The sequence below is a fragment of the Polyodon spathula genome, chromosome 4 (genome assembly GCF_017654505.1).
Source record: "Polyodon spathula isolate WHYD16114869_AA chromosome 4, ASM1765450v1, whole genome shotgun sequence".
In the NCBI taxonomy this organism is placed as follows: Eukaryota; Metazoa; Chordata; class Actinopteri; order Acipenseriformes; family Polyodontidae; genus Polyodon; species Polyodon spathula.
In genome coordinates, this window is record NC_054537.1 from 61,602,356 (window position 1) to 61,622,443 (window position 20,088).

General features: G+C 35.8%; 1 protein-coding gene across 7 annotated transcripts in view; it reads right to left on the reverse strand.

The window, feature by feature from the left end:
- Positions 1-12,616, reverse strand: part of LOC121314706 (golgin subfamily A member 4-like) — a 91,750-nt gene extending 79,134 nt beyond the window's left edge. For all 7 annotated transcript variants that reach the window (XM_041248252.1, XM_041248249.1, XM_041248250.1 and 4 more), the window contains exons 1-2: positions 12,400-12,616; positions 8,289-8,390 (exon numbers count right to left, since the gene is read on the reverse strand). In XM_041248252.1, the coding sequence (XP_041104186.1) occupies positions 8,289-8,390; positions 12,400-12,477 (180 nt within the window). In that variant the 5' untranslated portion in view covers positions 12,478-12,616. The remainder of the gene's footprint in view (positions 1-8,288; positions 8,391-12,399) is intronic.
- Positions 12,617-20,088: the final 7,472 nt, after the last annotated feature.

Here is a 20,088-nt window from a genome sequence, read left to right on the forward strand (position 1 = left end):
TGCAAAACAGAATTCCATTCTCAAAATGCCAATTCCGTTCCCAATGTCAAATTACACGACTCCGCCCGTGATTCCGCGATCATGGAAAATCTGTAGCCCTAATTGTTGTGTTGTGCTTGCTGTTGCCAGGACATGTGATTACGTGAGTGAGTGGTGGTATGTGTACAACAAAGATGCCATCTTAAGTATTATTCAGTACACAGCACAATAAACAAGCTCTGCGGTTAATCTACAACAACACTGTTTCGTGTCAGTATTGTACGACACAACAGCATCATTGAGGTTGTATCTTTGTAAACGCACATTTTTGATGTTTTATTTTTTCCTCAAATTGAAGGTGGTAAATTTGGGCTGCGTCTTATATTCGAAGGAATATGGTAGCTAGCTTGAATTCAATAAAACATATTGAATATAAAAATATTTCCAGAAAAAAACATTTGTTGAACTGTTTCTTATTAACATTACTACTTATTTTAGACTTGCGCATTAATTCTAGCATAACATTTTATTCACAAGCACTTAAAGGGCTTACACTAAGTCATGACATTTGGCTGGTACACATAGCCATGTCCTCGGATTCAATGACATTAGTTTTCATTGTGTGCATTACAAAAAATAAAATAATTCACACGTTACCATTCTCATTAGGTAATGACAATGGTGTGGACCCCTTCTCAAACATATAGATTTCATTAAATACATAACTGGACTTGTGCGGTCAATTTGTCCTACAAATGGTTTGCTTTTATTTAAAAGATGTTTCACACGTGAACGTGCAAAATACAATACAGTATGCACTTGCCATCAACATCAAATTATTTTGAGAGTGGTTTGCTTTCTTTGTTGTGACACGTTCTGCAGGAAAAGGGAGCAAGAGAGGAACTCAACGTTATAGGCAGGCAGCTAGCACAGATAAAACAGCAAGTGAGGAAATTTGAAAGGACCAGATAAAACGTTGGGGTTACTTATCACAACCTTATGGATGGTAGTTATTTAAAATGCTGACACAAAATGTTTAACAACCATTGGTAATGGTGTGAAGCTTTTATTAATTTGACAGCTGACATGAGGGCCAACGAACACCATTAGCAGAATTACAGTACACCGGCAGCCACTCATTGATTCAACTATACACACCATGAAAAAATGTATTTTGCTTCCCTAAAATGTTTCAAAGTCAGCACTAATTGGATGTTAAAACACACTTCAAATCAAATAAGAAGCAACTCCCCAAGGCCAACTTTTGTACAAGTCCTCAGCTCTGCTCATTTCTGTCTGGAGGCTCTGTGTTAAACAAACACATTTCTGAGTAAGGGAAGGTCAGGGGGGATTAAACTGTATACTTCAATGGGACTGCAGCGCAGGGGGAAGGGGTGCTGCAAATACTGAGGGGTAGAGGAAGTCATTCTTTGGGAAAATACACACAAAGTTAGATACAGTACAACAGCAAACTACAATAAAGCACACAAGCCAAAAGGTATTACAAAGTGGACCCTAGGGTTTAGTGCAGGGTTAGCAGGGTGAGATGCCTTTGTGTCAGAGAGAAACAGATATTGAAAGCAGGTTGCAAGCACTAAGTCTTTTACTTTTTTCTACAAGGGCTCTCCTACCCCGCAAAAGGCATCGCTGGAGGGGGTGAGAGGACTCACCACACTGGCAATCTGAGCTGCTTTAGGTCGTTTGGTACGGTCCAGAGCAAAGATAGTATATTCAGAGAGAAAAGCGGGCTCTGCTATCATCCCGGCTAGCAGCTGTCTCAGTCAGTGCAATAAGCAGGGTGGAGAGGGAAACAAAGAGCAATGAGAAAATAAATATAATTAAAAACAGAAGTGTTTAACCCTCAAGGGCTCATCAGATAGGATGCCTGAGAAATGAAACAAAAGAAAAAACAACGGAGTACCTCCCTGGGTTACCGGTTTGTTCTACCAGTCTGCAAAGCTGTGAAGGGATGTTCAGGGCTCCCCCTTTATAAAGCTGTAGTCTGGAGCTGTAGTTATGACACTGTGCTATTTGTGTTCCTCTAAGAGAATGCAAGAGCCAGTGAAATGGGAGCCCTGATTATACCACATTATAAATTGGTTCTGCAGTAAAAAGGGCAGCCTTATAACGAGGGAGCACTGAACTAAATAAACAGATGTATGTTCTACTTTTTGCTGCCAGTGATGCATAACATTGTAATATAATATACATGAAAAATAACTTTACCAGCCTAATAGTTCTTATAACTATCTTCCACCCAAAAAATGTACCTGGAATACTGTTGTTCTTTCTGATGCGCCATTTTTTTTTCTTTTTTCAGTGTCATTTTTCCTCCCAAAACTTTAAACTGCTCCTGTTCGCACAGTGTAACCAATCAACACGAAACTTGGCAGGTATCATCCAGTTTAGATTACAGTTCAGATGCAAAAAAAAATAAAAAATTGCGCTCCTGCGTCAACCAATGCATTTTTTAGAAAAACCTTCTTGTGAACCAGTGAACCGACTGATCTGAAACATTGCATGTCATCAACACCCAAACCTACTTCCAGCACAAGCTGCAGAGATACATTTTTTATATGAAAATGGCTGCCAGCAAATTCACTGAAACGCGCCCCAAACATCAAACTGCTTCTGTTTGAAAACCGTTTAACAAGCTAACACTGAACTTGGTAAGCATCATCCAGAGGACAATGGAATTCAAACAGGGAACAATTGTGTTCTTTTGTAAAATAAGATCTCTACCAGACCTACATTTTCTTCTTAAATTTAAAACCGCTTCAGTTGAAAAATGGTTTGATTAACTCCAAAGTTGACAAGCATCATCACTGTGTCAATACAATTTACTTTTTCAAAAATGGTGTTTGTGCATAAACCAATACAGCTGCCCAATGCATTTCTTTAAAAACCTTTCAAAATCTTCAGTCAAATGTAAAAGTAGCTTATAAATCCTTACAAACAGCAGATAAGTTAATGGTTACTATGTAACACATATACGAAACCGTATGTGCTCTATCCAAAAATGACCTTGCCTGTGACCTTTAACCTCTAAGGTCAAACGTAAAACCAGCTTGTAACTTTTCTTACAGTGCAGATAGGGTTATGGTTACTATACAACACATTTAGGAATCCCTATATGCTTTATTCAAAAGATTGTGACCTTTGACCTCTCCATCAGGATAAATGTAAAACTAGCTTATAACTCCTTACAGTGTGTAGATAGGGTCATGTTTACTATGGTGTTTAATGTTATAAAGCATCGTGAGATGATGAACTAATGCAGTATTTTGAATTGAAACTGCTTCATAAAACTGATCTGTTGCTGACACTAGTGCTGCAATGCTACAGCTTGCCAAAATTTCCAACTGATACTGTGATTGGAAGTTGCAAACTGCCTGGCAGTTTGTTTAGAAATTATAATTGTTACTGTTTACTATTTTTTTTAATACTTATATTTTTAATCATAAAAGAACATGCGCCTATGGCATTATTCATTGTACAGCTGATACCAGTGCGCAATGCTTACAGTTACCACTTCTTTTTTGCCTTGTTATTATTTCCAGGTTAAAAAATAACTATTTTGCATGTTGTAGAAGTATTTTTGTTATTTCCCTAATGTGTGAATGAGGGTGTGTGTGTGTGTGTAAAAGCATGTTTGTGCCTTGTTTATTGAAGAGACACACTTCTTTGCTGCAGCAGTAAGCTGATCCTGGTGTTGAGTTACAAGCGCCTGGTGAGTGGTGATGTAAGCATTTTGTTTACAAAGCCTCAGGATACAGCTCGTGACTATCTATTGGCATGCATTTTACACAAGATAGTAAAATATAATATTGTGTATAGCATACTTTTAAGTATGTATGTATTTATTTTTGTTTTATTTTATAATTACAGTGCAGAACCTCTAGTATATGTGCACCCAAAAGTTGAATCCTAAACAACATTGATGGTTTAAGTTGTTATTATTATTACAGTGTACTTCAAAATTACTTTTTGTAATTTATGTTGATCTTGCTTAATCTGCATTGGTTGCAGGTATATTCAGCAGTATTTTGAAGCAGAAATTGATTATTGTGTTGTCTTTTGTAAGTAACAAATTCAAGTTTGACTATTTTGTAAACATAAATTTAATATTTGACATATTTTTTTTTGGTTAAGTGAACAATTTAACAAAAGTTGTTGTAGTTGACATTGTGTAGGCTACATTTTTCTTTTCTACTGTACAGTATAGGTCGAAGATATAATACGCAATGTTTGACAGTAAGGGCTATAAAAGTTAATGTCACATTACATCTTTTTTCTACATAAGTGTTTTTACTAATACATATACAAAATGTTATTTCTGTGTGACTGTTGTAAAACAAATGTATAAATTGCTGACAAGCACACAATATGTTTACTCATTTTCTGAAGTAAATGCAACAAGTAAAGAATACCTGTTCATTTTTGTCAAATACAAGCAAACGATATTTGTTCATTTTTTAACATTTACAATTATAAAACAGTTTAAATATAGGCCCTGTGTATTGCTCTTGTAGTTTACAATAGCTTACCTGCACTCTATTATGTTTGTTTATTTGAGAACGGGTGTATTTGAAAAGAATGGTTTGTGTGTTTTGGTATGTTTTGAATTATTTTGTGTTTACTTAAAACAAACATTTTCTTTGTTATTGTTTGGATGTGGGCTGGCAGGGGCGATTGTTAGCAGTTCATCTCTGCCAGACATCTTGTGAAAATGTGTGGTCGGCAGCCAATTCAGTATAAACAGAGCTGCTGTCGACCACGCAAATATTAAAAAACATGTATTGCTAATCTGGAGATGGTCACTGGTATACAAACCTGTAGCTTTTGTTGTTCATTGTGGGTGTTCAAGGAGGAATGTGCGTGCGGATGAGAGAGGTAAACACAAAACAAAAACGAAAGTAAAGTAAGCAAATGCTACTCATGCTGGAAATCACCAGCACGGTACTTGTTATTTAGTTTTGTGTTGTGTGAGACTGTTTTTGTTTAAACCTTTTACTTTGCCCTGTGAGCAGTGTTTGTGTACAACCTTTATATTTCATTATTTTCTGATTAAAAATGGCTAACACACCATCTTAAATTCAGTGGTATCCAAAATGTGATCAACTTGCTAACAATGCTGAATGACTGGGTGGAACATTAGTTCTCTATTTTACCCAAAAACTGATTTTCTTGTGGTGACTGGCAAGACTGGTACAATATTCAATGTAGTGTTGTCCTTGGTAGTCCTTATTGGTAGTAAGTGGATCATATTTGGGGTACAACAGCACTTGTGGGAGAGACTGTTCACTAAAATCTCTCGCCTATTTTTATATTTAGGGAGAAAGTAGTCTGAGTGAAGTTATCCAGCAATAAACTCCCCACCCCCACTTGAACTGCATTCCTCGAAAAAGGAGAACATTTCAGGCTACCATTCTACTTGTAAGAGGTCTTATTCAATAAAATATTTAGAGGAGACACAGATATTTATTAAGTACAGGGTCTGAGTGAGGGAAAATGGGCTATAAAATCCCCACACCTAGTCTTGCTGCAAATCACCTGTTGGGTCCAAACATTTGAACACTACTGTGTGTGTTCCACTGCGACAGCCCTTCAGATGTATGTGATATCACAAAAACTTCTTTTCAAATACAGAGAAAAGGTGAGTTCATAAAAACTAAAAACAGACTTAAACAAAACAAAAACCGTGATGGTACATTATATGTGGCCAAAAGAAATCTGCAGAAATCATGAAACTATTTGACAATACTACTGCATTTGAATCCATTGCAAAAAAAGTCTGACCAATACTTCAAAAAACAAACATGACTAACTACTATAATGTCAGTTTGAAAGTTAATAATTTGCCTTTTTAAATATATTTGTATTGAATCTCTTTTTCTGAAGATTTCTACTGGCATTGCAATGAGAACTGTAGAACAATGAACCACCCTGCTGTGGAAATATGAACATCCATAAAACTGTCAAATGCTTTTAAGCTAATACAACACAATGCTGGGATACCCAAGTTTAATGCCATCAGGTAAGTAGTCTGTAAAATATTGAATGATATTGCCCCCAACTCTTATGCACCGAGAAAGGTTACAATTAAAAAATACAGTGATATGACATGTAATCATTTGAATTACATTTCATCTTTAAAAGCTGTTTGCACAGATCCCAATAACCACTTAGTGGATTACCTTACATAATGCAACATTATTTAAAGATTAGTGCTAATTCGAGTTTGTGTGACCAGGGCAAAGAAGTAGTCAATAAACACAACAATCCAAAGTTACTTTCCAATAAAAACAATGCCTTTATATAATGACAAAATATTATTTGGAAGGGCTGTCCTGTTTCTAAAGAATGAGGAAGCATGCAGTACCGGAATACCAAACCACTTTTCTGGAGTACTACCAACTTTCACACACCCATCTACAATCATATGTCAGTCTACAGAAGGTGCCATCAAATATACCACATTGGAAAGGAAAGAGTGGATGAAAAGGGATAGGTTACTATGTATGCCTATCAGGTGGCAGTGCATGGCAACAGAGTGTGGTAGGTGTTAGAGTAAGTAGCAGGGTTCCGAAAAACAACGTTACACATCCTCACGTGTTGCTACAACTTTTTAAATAACGTACCTGTAATTTTTCTTTAATAATACTCCTACAACTGTTTACACTTATAACTTTAAAGTCTGTGTAACAGGGCGAGGAGCCCTGTACATGTATTAGTTTATTTAAATTTAGAACAGGGTTTCCCCTGTGCAGTTTATTTTGTGTTTGTATTATGATTTATTTATTTGTATTTATTGTTAATATGTAAATGACGGGGTAGAAGCGTTTTGTTTTGTTATAGTTTTTTTTTTTTTTTTATTATTTAGACGTGTTCTGGTAGAGGCGAGGCAGTAACTCGTCCTTTGCCAGGAATGATTAAAAACCTTGCTGAAGGTGGCCATCACCCGAACTACGTGATTAATTTGTTGCTAAATCAGGAGATGGTCACCTGTACATAAACCTGCAACTCTCTGCAGTCTGGGTGGGTGTTCAGAAGAGGAACGGGAGAGCGAGAGGAGAGAGATATTAAACGTATAGGTTCAGTGAAGGCAACTGCCCAGCCTGACCTGGGTTTTGTTTATTTTGTGTTTGTGATCTTGTTTTTGTCTTTTGAACTGCAGTACCTGTTTTGCTTTTCTTCCTGCATCTGGCCTGACGTCACCACTCACGGCAATCCTGTCACAGTCTGTTTCAAAGCTTTTTTCAAAACAGCCACTCTAGTGCACTGGGGTTTGAGTCTAAATCACTGCAGGAAGTGCTCTGGCTTTTCTGTTCCATACCACATTATTTTTATTAGAAGAAGAAGAAGAAGAACGCTATAAGGATGTTAATAATGAAAAGAAATTACAAGTATGTTATTTAAACAGCTGTAGCAACATGTGCATACATGCAATGCTATATTTTTCAGAACCCAGCTATTCACTCTAAACAGTAGTTTTTTCACCTCCTGTCAAACAGCATCAATCCCAAAGAACATTTCTATGACTACAATGATGTCACATTGCCAACTAAACATTTCAATACTGGAAGAAAGGGGCAGTATCTCTTTTGTAAGTCACTGTTATAAAAGCAGAAAGCACATACTGTAGTATACAAATGGGCCTGAAGAATACTAATTCAACCACAATGTAGTGCTTTTATGAGTATCTTGCATTAAATGCATAGTACATGGATACATTGTACACCACTGTATTAATAATATGGCAAAACAATATATAAAAAAGTTAAATACAAACACACGTCCGGATTCCCATTCTGAATTTGACAACAGCTTAATAAATTAAGAATTGGTTTACTTTGAACTGTGAAGATCACGAAGAGCAAGATTCTGCCCCAATTACTGCTCGACGCATTCTGAATAATTCATACCAATTGTATTTCTGTGCAAAATAGAACCTTCCTTGACAAACAAACATTTTTTTATAAAAAATTCTGACAAATCTCCCTGTTAATGATATTTAAACAACAATATATTTAATATTTAAACAAGTGTTGAGAGATTCAGTTTTTGTGATTTACTTGAATTAACTTGATGTTAATTACCAGTGTTACCTTAACTAATATATTCTTCTAGTTTGTATTCAGTTGTATTCAATCTAGACAATATTAGTTAAACTAACTGAGATTTCAACCCCTTAAGGAAAACTGCCATGAATACCAGCCACAAGCTTCTCAATAGAATGGTATGTCAAAATGGAAAGTCAACATACTGTATCCCACTGAGAACTTAGGACAAGCATACAAGAAACTCACCTCTCTGTCATCTGGAGTGATCGGGCTTTCATCCTGCCGGTTAGACAGGGATGAGGAACGGCTTCTGTTACCTGTAGGCGGGGTTGCAGACTTAGGAGTGGTCTATAAAAGGAGACAAAAGGGTGGGGAAACTTAACAAAAAATGGAACGAGCAAGGGTCCTATTCAACTGCAGACTCAACCCCGGTATCTCAACGTTTCTCCTAGCTTACACGTCATCAGAATTGCAAACAGTCCATTCTTAATTAAGAATAGGCAGAGGTCGCGCAAGGTTTTCTGTTCATGCGTTCTTGAAACGCACATGCCCAAAATGTTGCGTCCTATCCATCAAATACTAAACTGTTGTTAACAGAAAGGCTAATAAACATTAGGGATGTGCATTTTGGTACATTTTATGAACATTTAAATTATGAAACTATGTCATATAGTAGTTTATACAATCTATACTAGTCCTGCTGCTGCTTTCCCCCTGCACTCTACAGTATGAACTCGGACACACTTTCTTCTTTGTTATATACCAACAGTAAACCGTTCGCATGACGAGACAGGATTCTAAGCAGTTTGTTGCCTTCATCCAGGTGTGTTTTCATATTGTTTCTGCATTCCAATAACAGTAACAGCTTCGCTGTACCTGTCTTAAGTGAATATTCTCGAAAAGTGTTTATCCGGGTATCTGTTTTTTTTTTTTTTTTTTTTTTTTTTAGCCCCGCAGCCCTTTCACCCGCACTACACCTTGCCGTGTCAATAAAGAAGCCATGGATACTTATCTCCCATTCAAAATTATGAGAACGTATTTTTCGCATGCATTTTTCTGCATTACTACTGTTTGCAACTGCTTCGGTCACCGTAGTACTCGTACAATCAGAAGTAGATGGCTGAGATACAGATGGGTGATTGTCTTCATTAGACAACAATTCAGTACCGTCAAGCCGTTCTAGCGGGCTGAAACAGATGGTAGATGCCCACTGGCACATCTCAGCACCGTGAATCAAATTTAAAATCAATCTGCGCAATCAATCAAATCAAATTTAAAATCAATCTTATGTTCTTAAGTGCTGGCTTTTTCTTTTTCACATTATGTATTTTTAAGCATAGTTCACATTTATTGGACAGTAAATACTAAACAAAGACACAATTAGTCCAAATTTTATTATCTACCAAAACCAACCAATTAATACTTTACAGATGAAAGCAACCAACCCTGTACATGCAACTGCCAACAGCCAATCACAGACTGTCAGCTCGACAGAAGAACAGACACAGCATTTTTCAACAACAACAAAGTGAGATGCGGACAGTTCAGTAGTATTGCTCCATTCATATATAGATTCAGGAGAGAAAGGCTTGGGCTGAAGGTAGAATGAGGAGTTAGGAGGCATTTTAGAGTGGTATTTAATAAGCGATTGTATTGGTAGTTCAGACACCACCGTACATCGACTGTTCAGTAATTGCTCAGTTCGTTCCTCAGGCAATATCCAGATTATAAATGATAGGGTTTTAAACCCTATAAAGTCAACAAAGAATAAATATTGATTTACTAAATACAAACTCATTGTTTTTTTCTCTTTATATGTATGTCATCCTTGTTTTTTTATTTAAAAAAATGTTGGAGGCTATTTTCTTAGAAAGTCTTTACTCAGCAGAAAGGTACCCAACGAATCAGTACAAGTTCAAGGTAAATCTAGGGTTTAAGGTGTGTTTTTTTTTTTTTTTTTTTTAAAGAAAACAATGGTAAAATGTTCTAATCGTGATAATGCCCTCTCGATGATGTCTCTACCGTGTGATAGTTGACCTTGATTTTTGTTAGTGTCCTCTGAATAGGCCAACAATATTTATGGATTTCCAGTTGAACAGTACGTTGCACGTTTGATTCTGTACTGTTATTTCCAGGATGTCTTAATCCACAAAACTGAGCAAAAAGCTTAAGAATACAGTAAAAACTTAATTAGTTCTATGTACTGTGAAATCTCATAACACTAGCCCATAATAATATGTGCCTCAATTGACTCTCAAAGATAATTCACTGTTTTCAGAATTACACTTACAAAGACAATAATAAAAAAAAAAATACATATCCTAACAAGAGATTTACAAATTGGGCACACACAAAAACTGGCAAAGCTCTCACACATACCGAGGGCAAAAATATGACATCATTACAATACATCCCGTTCCATCAATATGCAAGGACTCTCCCTTCTCCTCTAATGTTTATAATGCACAGTTAAACATTAATGAATGCATTCACTGCATGCAATTTAGTTATTAAGGGCAAAAACACTGACAAAATATGTATCCTTGGACTTATAGCTGTATACAGTAGCTTCTGTGGCCATGAAACCAGCCATAATCCCTAAAAGCTTTTAAAGATCACCATACATAAGTGAAAGCTGTAGAGCAAAGGGAATTTCATCACCTGAAGTATGGATAGCAGCTCACAATGATACAGCAGGCTGCTTTTCATGCTGTAATTATAGTCCAGGGGGAATAATCTTCTTGGCACGGTCTGGCAAACTTCTATCAATTTTTAAAGCCTGTACGCCAATTGCTTTTATCGTATGGTACCCTGTATTGTTCTTAAGGTTTTCTCTTATAGAAACTGCTTTTAGTTGAAAATATATATATCTATATATATAATATATATATATATATATATATAATTAGTCATAATCAATTGCAACTACACACAAGAGTAATGTACTGGGCTTCATATGGGGCTATAAAAAAGAGAGAGTAATGTTACTTTGCCCAGTTCAATGGCACATTTAGGCTTACTTGCAAAAACAGAGGCCGTAAATCTATTAAACGATTAAACAGCAGTTTTCATACAGTACATTAGTATACAACTTCAAAAGAAATAATGTAGTTTTAAACATACTGAAAACCGTATGGCAAACTTCTGAAAACGGTAAAAAAAATATATATATATACAATTTTTGTGTTCTATTTTCACTTTCACTTTTAAACTCGAAGACAAACTGCAGGAACATGCCGGGTACGTCTGTTCCTTCAGCTGGAAATATTGTAAATAAAAAGCGAGCCGCCTTAGATCCAGATCAGGTTGACAGACTTGTGTTTCTACCCAACCAATATGTTAAGTAAAATAACACACAGACCGTTGAAAACTTCAAAATTAGATTTTTTTATGTTGTACATTTCACCGTACTGTTTATATTTGCAAACGAACACATATTTTTTTAGACTTTTGTTTCTGTTGGCTGCTGTTGCGCCGTACTGTAGTTATTTCAAAATAACTTCTTTTTTTAATCTGAATTTTACAATGCACGGGTTATGAGGACTTTCTATAGCACTACAGAAGTAATTTTTATTTCCTGGAACGAAGGTTGAAAAGACAAGCATTTAAAATCGATCGATTCAATTTTATAAACCGCAATTACAGATTCCACCTTTTTACGGTAAACTGACAGCAAAACCCCAACGCTTGTTTACAATGTAAGTGAGTGAGGTATTTCGCCCAACCCCCAAACAGCAGGATGTGTCGTGTCACCTGAGCACTTAGGTGAGCCAAAGCCTGTCAAGACCTTAATGCATTTGCTCGTTTTACTTCCACTGCTTTTAACCATACCAGTGCCCAACTTTCAAATCAAAACAATTTGCCATATCCACTGGCAAAAAATGAACACTTTAATTAAACAAAACAGTATAATTCTGTAATACATGCACTTCTTTAAAGCTGCGCAGAAACTACGCTGTGTTAACTCGAAGCACTACTTAAACTGAACCTCATAGTATGATGACAATTAAAAAGAAACAAACTAAAAAATAACAAACGCTGTATATCGAAATCTCAAATAATAATAAAAAAAAGATCGTCAACATTCGTTGGGTTTATAATAATGCAACATGCAATATTCGAAATCATTAAATGTCTTCATTATGCCAATCGCGTAACCTTGATTACTTGCTGTACAAAAACCTGGGAATAAATGGTGAATATAAGACGAGCATTTCAACAAATGTGAAACAAACAGGTGTTTCTCGTATTCGTTCTTGCAGTTAATGCGGTTCCGTTACTGATGGTAAAACGGGTTTTCAGAACCAGCAATCAACACACATCTTAAAGTATACTACTCAGACTGTACCTATCGTACCTGGGCCTGCTGTTGATACTGTGCGTTCTTTTGTGGGGACTGCTCCTCGTTAATTTTCTGTTTGAGTTTCTTAAACATCTTTTTATGCTGCGTTTGCTGTCCAAACCTAATGTATATAATTACAAATGCCGATATTCTATTAATCCGGGCCTCTGCCTTCCTGCTCGCTGTCTCTCATCTCCCAGCAGGTGAAAGCACTGACTGCGCCTGTTCAGCCGACGTGGAGCACAGGGAGCAATAATACGGCAATGGAAGAAGGACAAAAAGCATTTCACGCACGTTCGGTGTGAAGCAGATTGCAGGGACTCTACGCCACCCAAGTGTCCCTTCTTTGGCGGGACAGTTCATAATTTACCATGCGTTCTTGCAATTACTTTCACCAAAGAAAATCTAAATTCTAGGAATTACAGCTTTCATAGTTGTACTGGTAGGAACTATATTAACGAGACCCGAACACAATGTGTAGAATTGGTTCAGTGTTCTGGTTCAGTTCCACCAACAAAACTGCAGCCGGGCGGGCCTAAGTGACCTAAATCTAATTTCAACACAGGGGTTACTATTTTATTATTATTATTTATTATTATTATTATTATTATTATTATTATTATTATGTGTGAATGAAAGTAATTTGTAGGGGATCTCTGAATGTGACTTTTTGAACAGTTTTCTGCTGAATGAGGATATTCAGAAAGTGTAGTCACTGCAGCAAAGGATTGTGATAAGTGGATAATTGTGAAAGTGTGCCGGGGGCTCGCAACAGCGACACAAGGTACCCAGAACGTTTGGAAGGGGGAATATATTGTATTTCTTATCCAAAGCCAAATAGGAACTTTGAAAATGTGTGCTTTGGATCAAGCTTTACGGGAGACCGCAAGATCATGTGCACATAAAACGCATCAGTAAAGACGTCTACATCTGCTTTCAAAAGCTATACACACTGCCAAGACGTTATTGTTTTCTAAATGCTGGTGGTGTTTTAATGCTATGGGTCTGGATATCACTGTTCACTTATTCATTTTAAATAAAGACATAGCAGTTTTTGCACTTTACTCGCTGTTGTGGAGTCGGCCTCTCAAAGGCTCGTTTTTTGAAAGTTTAGTAAAAACAGTTAATAATAAAAAATGAAACGACTGTGGTAATAATAATAATCATAATACATTTATTTTAGAATAGTAAATAAATAAATCCGCTATTCCCAACGGCACAGATTAAAACGAATGACAAAACGGAATGCCCATTGACTACAATGGAGAAAGGAATGTCCATTGACTACAATGGAGAAAGGAGTGCCCATTGATTACAATGGAGAAAGGAATACTTGTTGAATATAACAGAAAAAAGAATGATAGCTTATAACTTAAAATTCCCAGACAAATCTTAAAACCCATTATGTCATTACATAGACATGAACTACTGTATTATACAAACTAAAAGTGGAATGTCGTAGAATAGCAGCTGTTTTTCATGGAATGACAAGCTATTAATACCGAAAAATCAGTAAAATCATAGATAAATAAGCAATGACAGCTTGTATCTTAAAATCCCTAACAGAAATCTTAAAAACCTTAATACAGTTTCTTACAAATAAACTCATGTACAAAGTAAAAGTGGAATGAAATGGAAAAACAGCTGTTTTCCTTGGAATGAGGCTTGGAATAAGAAAAAAAAAAAAGTAAAACTATAGATAACTAAGGAATAAGAGTTCATGTTTTATAATCCAGAACACAAATATTTTGAATTACAACCATGTCTCACAAATGAAGTACTTAGGAAGTTTTGTGGTGTATGTTGAAATGCAAGCCCCATGGTATCACTTCCTACATTGGCAACAATGAACTATACAGTCCACAGCTGAGAACCTGCCAGAACATAAACTCTTTGCAGGTAGACCATCTGCTGTTGTCATGGTTTGTAAGTGTAGATAAATAGTGCATAAATGTTTTTTTTTTTCTTTCAGCATGCATATATCTGTTGCCAGGAGGAGTTTGTGCACATCTCAATAGGAATGTGGAGTTGTCCTATTCTGCCTTTTGGCCTTGCAGTGTTTGTGTTCGTCTTCTGAAATAACCAGTGCTACCCATTTGCGAACAGACGTACTCACCACATATGCATATCTTTCACCTGTGATGACTGCAAATGAATTCAAAATTGTGTAATGCAAAGTTTTCAATTATGTCTTTATACTCGGACTAAAGTGTTAAACGTTTGTCAACTTTTTCTGCCGGTGTGTATTTAAAAATGTCGTTGTTAGCCAGATGTAGACTGTAGTTGATGTGTGGTCGCAAAGATTTATTTACTGTATATTATTAAAAGGCTTTACACATCAAAATGTTGTCAATATTTAATCAAAATTAACATGTTTTAGTAATATATTCTAATGACATACAATCATACAGTATTATTAGTATTGCTAATATTATTTTGTCAGTAGGCCTAGCGCTAACTGTCACAGTTTACAAAGACTAAATGTTATCATCCTAGTTTTAAAGAAAAATAAAAGACCAGAAGAACTCTTTTACAGCATTCTCTTATCTATCGTTATACTGTCAAATACGTCCGATCTACTTATTTATGTAAATTTATACTTACAAAATCCACCTCCTTAGCTACTGCTTACACGTTAAATATCAAAAACTTTGAGTTGCAATAACGTTTGTTAAACAGACATACAAATTGCACTTACTAACTTAATTTTAAATTATGTATTTATTGTTAATATATATTACAGCATTCTTTTATCAATCGTTATACTGTCACATACGTCCCATCTACTTATTTATGTAAATTTAAAAGTATTTATTTTTGTTAATATATCCGATCTACTTATTCTCTGGGCTCTATCTACTAATTCCCCAGACGTAGCACTTGTACAACGATCTATGCGTAATCCTTAGAAACAGTGGAACCTCCTCCCCTTTAAATTCTAGACTGATCCGCTTTTTCCCCCAGTTTACTTTTTCCCCAGAACACCTGTACTGTTGTCTTTTTTCCCCACACGTGCCACTTGTGTTACAGAACCACTTTTAATCTGTTCAATGATTGTTTCCAAAGGATAATACACTGGAAGTGACATGTGAACAGGACTCTCAGCCAGGTAATGAAACTTCTTCTTTAGTTCATAATTTCCAATACCACAGTGTGCACATGTCTGAACTCATGGATGTAGTAAATCTGCATGTAAAACACTGCCAGTACCATGCTGTCAACAGGCATGGTTTTCTAATCAGTTTGCTGCTTTATGACTTTGTGCATGCTTTCGCCGTTATTGTCTGTAGCGGCTATGTTGTCCTGGAAGGCAGCAAACATCTCAGTAACAAATTTTGCAGCATGCAGTGCTATGGGATCCTTAACCTGTCAGTCAAAATACTGTTCGAATTGAATGCTCCATTCCAGTCAAAAATTGTCATGCAGCTCTTGCTAAAAGGCCAATGAAGAGCTATTGAGGAGTTGATTTACATGAGCTTTTAAAACATTTGTGTCATCCTTTAAACCCCTGTGCTGTTTGATCCAATTATCTAAATCTTAAATGATGTGTTTGGAGCAAAAGACATGCAGGAGTTTAGGATAATCTTGCTGAATTGTTTCCACAATTCCTCTTTCTCCGTTAGTAACAAAAAGAAAGGCATGTATTTTTTCACCATTCAGTTGCTGCAAAATATGCCTCTGAAAGTCATGATGATAACTTTTGAACTTTCTTTCCTGCAAAAAGAATGCATCAGGAAACATTGACTCCCCAAACACAGTTACATTGCGATTCACAAAGGGTGATCAATCGAAATCACCAAGATTAAATGTGGTATCATATGACATCAACTGTGGAGGAGAAAGATCAGTATTGCACATGTCAGTGAGGGCTCAAGTATGGCCAAATGAAACTAGAAGATCTGGGTAGAGGGTTATGTTCCACACATAGTATTAAAAGACATCAGTTTGTCTATTATGCTCTGGTGATGTACTAACTATAAACCCCTACACATGCACCAATACAAAGGGGGGGTACTATTAATGGGAAATACCACTAAGTGATCAGCTCAACTGAAATGTATTTTCTCTTATTTGATCTGTGAATAAAACATGTTATAATGATTTCTATATGGTGCGTGGAAAAGCACAATACAAAATGTAAATTATCCTGTCGAGTGATTCTTGTAAGAAACAAAGATTTTGTTATGAGCTTTAATTGCTAATATTATTTTGTGACTTAAATAAAATCTGATGACTTGTAAGATGGGAAACCAGCAATTGAATGGATTGTGTTGCGAAAGAGACCTTAGGCTTAAAAGTTAATAAAAGCAAAATACGGTGTATTTAATTCTTTCTCTGAACGAGCCAACCCAAAATGTCTGTGAATGTGTAAAAGTTCTTGAAGACAGCTACAAATTGCTTTGCTGATTATAAAGATGTTGTGAAAAATTAACTTGAAACCAAAAACAGCACAAGCAGCTATGTTTTAGCAGAAAAAAGCACAAACAATAGTGGTTCTGGAAGAGGAGCTGGCTGAAAACAATCCTGGCTTTTTTTCTCAAAACAAGCCTAACCAAAATATCTTCATGTGCCTATGCACTTTTCACAGTGCACATAATAAGCTGTTTCTAAAACAATATACACTGCTGTGCAAAAGTCTTAGACATGTTGTATTTTTCTACTCTGATGCATTATGAGCCTCAACAATTCATTCAAAGCCTCCACTAGTGTTTTCTACTATTATAACAATCTTGACTTGCATAAAGAAGGAAAAGCACTGAGTGTAATAGCTCGCATCGCTCAATTTTCAAGGTGTGGTATCTGAAGCATAATAAACAAGTACAGAGAAGCATCATCTGTAATTGACAAACCTAGGACTGGAAGACCCCAAACGCTGTCTAACAAGGATGGGCAATACTTGACGATAACATCCTTAAGGAACAGAAAGAAGACAAGCGTTGAATTGACAACAGAACTGTCAGAAGGCACAGGTGTCGTCCATCAAATCAACAGTACGAAGGTCACTCTTGAAATCAGGACTTAAAGGATGTGTTGCAGTAAGAATACCTCTGTTAAGAAAGGGCAACAAGACTACAAGGTTAAAATATGCACAAGAACAAAGAAATTGGACTATAGAACAATGGTCATAGTTGCTTTGGACTGTTGATGGAGCTCAGCGACACCTGTGTGTGTGTGTGTAAACCTGTCTAGCGGCTCAATACTGTCCACTAAAGGGAGAAAAAAAAATCGTCTGTGTAGAGCTGATGAGACAAAAAGTCCAATAATACCTAAAAAGAAACACTGCCACAACCACTGTATACTGAGCATCAAAAGAAACTTATCACTATTATAGCACATTTATTTTTGAAAAAAAGGCATATACTGTAAAAGATGGACATTGAAGCAATGTTTTTGGTTTCACTTGATCATTCATCCTTGACCATGACACGCTTGAGTGACTATGACTGAAGCAAATGCACTTAATCACCTAATTAGTGAAACAATTGATTGGACACTGGATATGGAGTGATTTCAGCTGTTGAATTGTAAGCTTGAATAAAAGGAATAAAGAAAATCACAGAAAAACACCAATATGCCACATCTGTCAAGAGAGCAGTGCCTTTGTGCAATCAGCATGTTGGAGACTGGACTAGGGCAGTGTACTGTGGCTCACCATCTTGGGTGCTCACAGCCAGTAATTTCAAACCTGGTGAGAGTATAACCAGACATACTCTGTCAATGACAGGCCACGAACTGGGAGATGTGTGGTTTTTCGGGCTTGGAGACCACTGAACAGGCAGATGCTTATCCAGGCACTACAAGAGGGTTGGGCCAGGATTCCACAAGACAACATCCAAAACCTGGTGCAAAGCATGCATCGCAGATTTGCTGCTTATATTGTTTCCAATGGTGGCAATACATGCTACTAGCCTGTGACTTTCACAGTATCCCCCGTCCCCCCATAACTGTAAACAGTAAAATGTCAATTGTTAATCAGCACAATAAAAAGTCACTGCACCTGCTCTAAAACAGAATTTGTCATTTTGCGATTACATTTAGTGAATTTTATCCAAATATAAGGGATACGTTTCTTTTGATGCTCAAATATAAGTGGTAATTTGATGCTCAGTATTTTCTTAAACAAGATTTTAAAGATATTACAAGAAAATAAATATTAATAAATATTAAAAACTGCAACAAAAAACTGCCCAAAACTCTTTCCATCAACACCACTTTATTTAATATTTTGCTTTACAACTTAAACATTTACAACAACAACAAAAGAAGAATGTTTGGCTTTTTAATATAGAGCTACATAGCCCAAAAATGCCTGAGAAAGTAACAACATTAACTCACAAAAAATTCAAGTGGATACTTACAATTCATTTTGGATTAATAAAACAGTTTTCTTTTAATAGCAGAGTTATAATTATATCTAAAGCTTGTTATTTTTTGTACAGAGTAAGATGTATGAAACTGAAATCGAAGCAGATGTGTACTCTCTCTCTCCATTTAAGAGCAGTGAAATATAACTGTCGCTGGCTGCAACTCAACATTTGGCACCTCCCCCTTTCTCATTTGATTAGCTCACTCACTTTCAAAAGTAAACAAGCCATCTACAGAAAAAAAAAAAAAAAAAAAAACACACACACACACAATATAATACTCATATTCTATTAATAAAACCTAATTTGTATATGAAATTTGAAATGTATTCCCTTGTTGTCATTATCTTGCTTTATGCCTAAATAAAGACAATTACTGGATAATAACAGTTTTGGATGGACAATTTCATCTTTTGAAGTATGCAAGGCGAATAGAAAAACAAGTGAATTAATTAATGGAATATTGTGTATTTCTTCATTTATCGTCTTCCTTCTTATTGTTTTATTGTATGAAAAAATGCCAGTGTATGTAAACACTTCCAAAATACATAATTACTTTGAGAAATCACGTTTCTGATACTTCTGCATTCTGCACTTCTGCAAAGTCAAATAATAATAAATATTATATTATTATTATTATTATTATTATTATTATTATTATTATTATTATTATTATTATTATTGTTGTTGTTGTTGTATCATTAAATTAACAAAGTTTACATCACTAAACTTTTAGAATACACATAACCATAGCTGTTATTTATTTGTTAAATAATGTATCATTGTGGTTTAAAAGACAAGTAATACCCTGCATGTTCTTAGGTATTCCAAGCCTGTCATTCCATAGCATTCCACTTATAATTTGTACATTAGTGTATCTGTAAGAAAAAGTATTAGGGGTTTTAAGATTTCTGTTATGTATTTTAAGATACAAGCTGTCATTCATTTGTCATCTTTTTTTCTTATATTCAATGAACATTCTTTTCTCCATTATATTCAACTGGCATTTATTTCTCCATTTAGTCAATGGGCATTCTATTTTGTCATTTTTTTTGTCACCAGTCCCGTTGCCATCAACTATAGCAATATAAATGACAACGGCAATACTACTTTCTTTTATCATTCAGAAAACACTGCAACCAAGTACTTTCTTTCCACGTTTTCTACCAAGTCCAAAAATGAGTTTACGTCCCCAGACCTGTGGTAACTGTGACTGTCCCTTATTATTTTGTGTGTGTTGTGTGTGTGTGTGTGTGTGTGTGTGTGTGTGTGTGTGTGTGTGTTCGCATGTTACTCACACATATTTGTTAATCTAGACTACTACGTTTTAGACACGTTT